Genomic DNA, 6000 nt, shown 5'->3' with positions numbered 1-6000 from the left:
TTTTGGCGGCCAACGTTTTGTTTGGGAGTTCATCACGGCGAAAGTCTCACAGGCCATCCTGGGGGCAGATTTCTTCTGCGCAAACGAGTTTCTCGTTGACGTCCGACACTGCCGGCTAATCAGTGCCTCCACTTTTCACTCGGTCCCCTGCCACCGAAGCACCACGATGTCTTGGTCAGTTGTCTGTGCAGTCCCATCTCCAAATGAGTTCTCTCGTCTTCTGAGTTCCCTGAGCACACCAGGCCCACATTTTCTTCTTCAGTCGCGAGGCACGGTGTGGCGCACCACATTACCACGACAGGATCCCCGTTTATGCAAGAGCTCGAAGACTGGAACCTGGTAAACTCGCGGCCGCCAAGGCGGAGTTCCATACAATGGAACGCCTGGGTATTATTCGACGTTCGAATAGTCCTTGGTCCTCGCCATTACACATTGTTCCTAAGCCGGGCGGCAGATGGCGACCATGCGGCGACTACAGATGCCTGAATGAGGCTACTACACCGGATCGGTACCCAATTCCTCACATTCAGGATTTTTCGGCCCATCTGGCAGGGAATTCCATCTTTTCCAAAGTAGACCTCGTCCGAGGCTATCATCAAGTGCCCGTGCATCCTCAGGACGTCCCCAAAACTGCCGTCATCACACCTTTCGGGCTCTTGAGTTCCTTCGTATGCCGTTTGGGCTGAAGCATGCAGCACAAGCCTTCCAACGTCTCATGGATTCCGTGTTGCGCAATCTGCCGTTCATCTTCGTCTACCTAGATGACATCCTTATTGCCAGTAACAGCACGAAAGAACACATTACGCACTTGCGTACCCTTTTTTCTCGTCTCAGCCAACATGGCCTTATTATCAACCCGGCCAAGTGCCAGTTTGGGTTGCACAGCATTGATTTCCTGGGACACAGAATCACCTCAGAAGGCGCCGTCCCGCTGGCCACGAAGGTGGAAGCAGTCACCTCGTTCCCTCTTCCTCAGACCATCAGGGCCCTCCAGGAATTTCTGGGAATGGTCAATTTTTATCATCGGTTTGTCCCCAAAGCGGCATTGTTGATGCAACCTTTGTCCGAGGCCCTCAGAGGTAAATTGGGCAAAGACCCGATCGATTGGACACCCCAGATGGACCAGGCTTTCCTCGACACTAAGAACGTTTTGGCTGCTGCCACCATGTTGGCACATCCCCTTCCGGGCGCAACCATTGCCCTTACCACCGACGTATCTGATTATGCCATCGGGGCAGTAGCGGAGCAGTGTGTCGATGGCACATGGCAACCATTGGCTTTCTTCAGCCGCCAATTGCGGAAGAACGAACGCAAGTATTGTACTTTTGATAGGGAGTTGTTGGCATTGTTTCTGGCCATCTGCCATTTTCGCTTCCTACTGGAAGGACGCCCATTCATGGCTTTTGTAGACCACAAGCCACTTACTTTTGCGATGGCCAAGACAGCGGAACCATGGTCGGCACGGCAACAACGTCATCTTACGTACATATCTGAATTTACAACCGACATACAACATGTCTCGGGCAAAGACAACCTAGTGGCAGATTGTCTCTCCCGCGCCCAGCTCCACGCAATACACCTGGGAGTCGACTATGTTGGTTTGGCAAAAGAACAGAAGGCAGACCCTGAAGTGCAGGCATACCGGACCGCACCTTCCAGCTTACAAGTGGCTGATGTCAGTTTCCAGGCCGCAGGGACCACACTCCTGTGTGACATCTCGATGGGCATCCCACGTCCAATCGTTCCAGTCGAATGGCGCAGGAGAATTTTCGACACTATCCACGGGTTGTCACACCCTGGCATAAGAGTGTCACAACGACTCATGGCAAAGAAATTCGTCTGGAAGGGCATGCATCTCGATGTCCGTGACTGGACCAATACCTGCGTGAGTTGCCAGAAGTCCAAGATACAACGCCATGTTAAGGCCCCAGTCGCCACTTTTCCGGTTCCGGAGCATCGATTCGACCATGTGCACGTGGACCTGGTTGGTCCGCTCCCTTCCTCTCGCGGGTACACTCACCTCCTCACCGTGGTAGACCGCACCACCAGGTGGCCAGAGGCAATCCCTTTGGTTGCCACCACAGCGGCAGACGTCTCCAGAGCCTTCATCTCGTCGTGGGTAGCTCGGTTCGGGGTACCGGCAGGCATCTCCTCCGACCGGGGGCCTCAATTTACCTCTGAGCTTTGGAACGCCGTAGCTCAAGGTTTGGGCACCAAGCTTCATCGTACCACTGCCTACCCTCCACAGGCGAACGGTCTGTGTGAAAGATTCCACAGGTCCCTTAAAGCCGCACTGTGTGCTGGTCTCCGTGGGCCTAGTTGGGTGGACAGGCTCTCTTGGGTGCTGCTAGGTCTTCGCACGGCGCCTAAGGACAACCTGCATTCTTCTTCAGCAGAGCTGGTTTACGGCCAACCACTCAGAGTGCCTGGCGATTTTCTTCCTCCTCACACGGAACCCTGGTCCCCAGTTCAGCAGCTCGTCAGCCACCAGGAAGCGGCTAGGAATTTCATCCCAGTGCCTACGTCGCATCATGACCTGCAGCGCTCCCATGTCCCGGTGGATCTTAAGAGCACAGAATACGTTCGGCAGGATGCTCGCAAAAACCTGCTCAAACCGCCTTACACAGGTCCGTTCCACGTCATCTCGTCAGGTGACAAGTCCTTCACAGTCGACGTCGGCGGTAAGCCTGACCACATCTCCATCGATCGGTTAAAACCGGCGCATCTGGATCTGAGCGAACCAGTCGTCACCGCTCAGCCGCCTCGTCGTGGTCATCCACCGTCGACTGCCGGTCCAGTACAGCCACAGTCATCCGTCGAGTCGCCAGTGCCCGCCTCACTGGGTCGACCACAGCCGGCCTCCTCTTCTCCTCCGCCTGCGGCGTCATCACAACCACAGCCAATGGCCAGTTCGTCTTCTAGCGCTCCGTTGCAGCTGCCGGGGTATCGCAGTCGGTCGCACAGACTCGTCAGACCCCCTTCTCGCCTTACCTTCTCTGTTAAAAGCAATTCTGGGGGGGCGCATGTGGCGGAACCACCAGAGGATTATGGACAAGTGTATATAATTCCTTTTACAGCAATGTAGTACAGCTGGGGGTTGCACCTTTAATGTATCCGTTAACTGTACTAGCTAGGGCTTCTTTCCTGTACTCCGCGTGATGACGTCATGCCGTTCGTCACGTGATCTCTCAACGGCGAGAAGAACGTGATGACGTCATGACGTCAGAGCTCGGAACCTCTAGCAGTTGAGCTCGGAACCTTCTAGCAGTCTCAAGCAGACCAGACCTATTTGCATTGTATCCTACAGTTTCCTGTACAGCTTCGTTTGTTCATTAAATTTTATTGTTTTTGATTTTCTGAGTCCATCTCAATTCTTCGGCTAGGAACCCCAGTTCCTACACAGTCATCATTTTACTTTAAACTAGGGAGCATTGTTAGAACTTTTTTTTAGGGTGCATTGTGACGTCAGTCACATTAAAGGATACAATCTATGATTCTGCCTCCCTGAATGTTGCCCTTCTGACAGAAATTTAGCTGAATGAACTTTCCAAATCGACTGGAGTTGTTGTTATAGACAGTCTTCGCATTACCAAATGCTTCCATGATGGGACTGTTGGTTTAAAGATAGGTTAGAATTCAGCAAGTAAAAGTTAAGATTAACTCCACATAAAATAATGATGCACACAGACTGACTAATCGCTTACTTTATATCAGATATTTTTAGAATGAGGTACAGGATTATAGGAAAAAAAACTAATTAAAATATCTAAAGTACATGTAGTTAGAGTGTCTGCGAAAAGTTTATTACAATTAGCAAGTATAATAATTGTGAATGTTAAATGTAATAATTTCTACTTGTACTATAATTAAACTATAGGTGAAATCCATTATAGGCACAGCCACAGAAGTTTGAAATGCAGCCTCCATGGATTGGAGTTATGTTTATTTTGAGGACAACATAGGTTGAACTCTGCAAGATTAGTATTTGTAATCCAGTTGTCAGTGTTTACACTGATAGTTCAAGGCCCCTAATCCAAGCAGCATAATTGTAGACCTCAACTTTTGCACATCCAAAACTTTGCCTCTTGAATAAAAAAGCCAAATTTATTCGTGTAAATGTGGAGATGCATTTGCAGCTTTGTATTGTCTGCTTTCAACTGGCCAACGTATTAGTGTAGGACAATATTTGCAGAAGCAGGCAGGAAAGCAGCTAACACTAATCCTACCTCACAGAAGCATCACCTTTATTGATCAAGAAAATCCCAGGTTTCATCCCTAGTCTGTGCTGATTAAGTAGATTTCGATTGGGAGTGCGGACACTACCATTGGTCTTAGTGTCCCCAGACTGCTGAGGGAGGAAATAAATTGGATAGGAATTCAGCTCCAGACTGCTAGCCACTGGAAAGGTTCCGGTGCCCATGGAACCATATCCTAACATTACTTTCAGAAGAGGAAGGATAAGGGGAGAGGGACAAAAAGGAAAGGCTGCATTTAATGGATCATCATAAAAATCTCTGCATCTGGATAAATTGCCTCCTGGCTGAAGAAAAGGCTAAAAAAGCACAATAGCAGGAGTTGCCAAGGATAGCAGGGCTTGATGTTAGACAGAAGCATCACTAACATTATAGTTATAACAAATTTACTAAAGTAGGTTAAGATTTGCAAACTCTGAGTAATAACATTTGTGCACTTATCATTACCTGCTTTCCAAAATAGCCTGTTCAACATAGGAGATCTTTTCCTTTGCTGTTGCTTCAAGGGAATGTTGGCTCATTGCTGATAAATACTTCAGGATAAGTTTTGTGCTTTCTGTTTTTCCAGCACCACTTTCTCCACTGAGGGCAGAACATAAGAACATAAGTAAGAGCAGGAGTAGGCCATACGGCCCCTCAAGCCTGCTCTGCCATTCAATAAGATCATGGCTGATCATCGATCTCAACTCCACTATACAAAGTTAACACTAATAAAACATGATGGCAATGCTCAATAAATTACTCCGCAACATCACTCACTTTTGCTCTACTACATTCCCACTGCCGCTGAAACAATTACCCATGCTTTCATTACCTCAAGATTCTGCTTCCTAAACTCTTCCTTACACAAACTCCAACTTGGTCAAAATTCCATTGCCTGCATCCTGTCCCACACTAAATCCCATTCACCAAGCAGCCCTGCCCTCATCGGCTTGCACTGACTTCCTGAGTCCCAGTTCACCAAATTCTTGCTCTCCTTTTACAAATTCCTCTATGGCCTCTGAAACATCCTCTTTACAAGCCAGCTCAAGTCCTCTGACTGTGGCTTCCTGTGCAACCCCTAATTGCAGCCTCCCACCCCACCCGAGACATTCTTCACCGGGTTACAGAGCTTGCAACTGCCTCAGTCCTACCCGCTGGAATCCCCTCCCTAAATCTCTTTGCCTGCCTCTAGACTTAACTTAAGTCCAATGCTCTCCTGGCCGGCCTCCCATCTTCCACCCTAAATAAACTTGAAATTGTCAAAAACTCTGCTGCCCTTATCCTAACCATTGGTGGCCATGTCTTTAGCTGCCTAGACCCTAAGCTCTGGAATTCCCTCCTTAAACCTCTTCTTTTTGACTATGCTTTTGGTCAACTCAGTCTGTTCTCTCCGATGGGAAGCACACTGAGATATTCCATTATGCTAATGGCTCTATACAAATGTAAGTAGTAGTTGTTGAGTTACATATACTCACAAAATTCTAGGTTGTTTGATCTCTGAATAAACTCTACAGAAGGGGATGCTTATTTCTTACTAATTAATGCAGCTTTTAATGTTTAAACTCTCTAGGGAATCTCATTATATTGACACCAAAGGTGAATTTGCCTCATTTAAATACAGCTAAAACATTCCAGGAAGGATAACTGTGTAGAAAACCTATTTCTCCCATTATAATGCATTATTAAAGGCAATATTACAAATAAAATCAGTTAAAACATACACTGTAAAGCTCCTGGTTGACTGGAGGTTATTTCTTTATTAATT

General features: G+C 47.9%; 1 protein-coding gene across 1 annotated transcript in view; it reads right to left on the bottom strand.

Annotated features, from left to right (window-relative positions):
• Nucleotides 1–3377: 3377 nt before the first annotated feature.
• The window catches only part of LOC147117617 (unconventional myosin-X-like), a 70261-nt gene continuing 67638 nt past the window's right edge, over nucleotides 3378–6000 (bottom strand). The window contains exons 4-5 of the mRNA XM_085989386.1: nucleotides 4701–4835; nucleotides 3378–3610 (exon numbers count right to left, since the gene is read on the bottom strand). Of these exons, the coding sequence (XP_085845512.1) occupies nucleotides 3475–3610; nucleotides 4701–4835 (271 nt within the window). The 3' untranslated portion in view covers nucleotides 3378–3474. The remainder of the gene's footprint in view (nucleotides 3611–4700; nucleotides 4836–6000) is intronic.

The sequence above is a fragment of the Somniosus microcephalus genome, chromosome 5 (genome assembly GCF_052327205.1).
Source record: "Somniosus microcephalus isolate GS21.2 chromosome 5, FLI_Smic_1.0, whole genome shotgun sequence".
Taxonomy (NCBI): Eukaryota; Metazoa; Chordata; class Chondrichthyes; order Squaliformes; family Somniosidae; genus Somniosus; species Somniosus microcephalus.
This window is presented reverse-complemented; position numbering and strand designations above follow the sequence as displayed.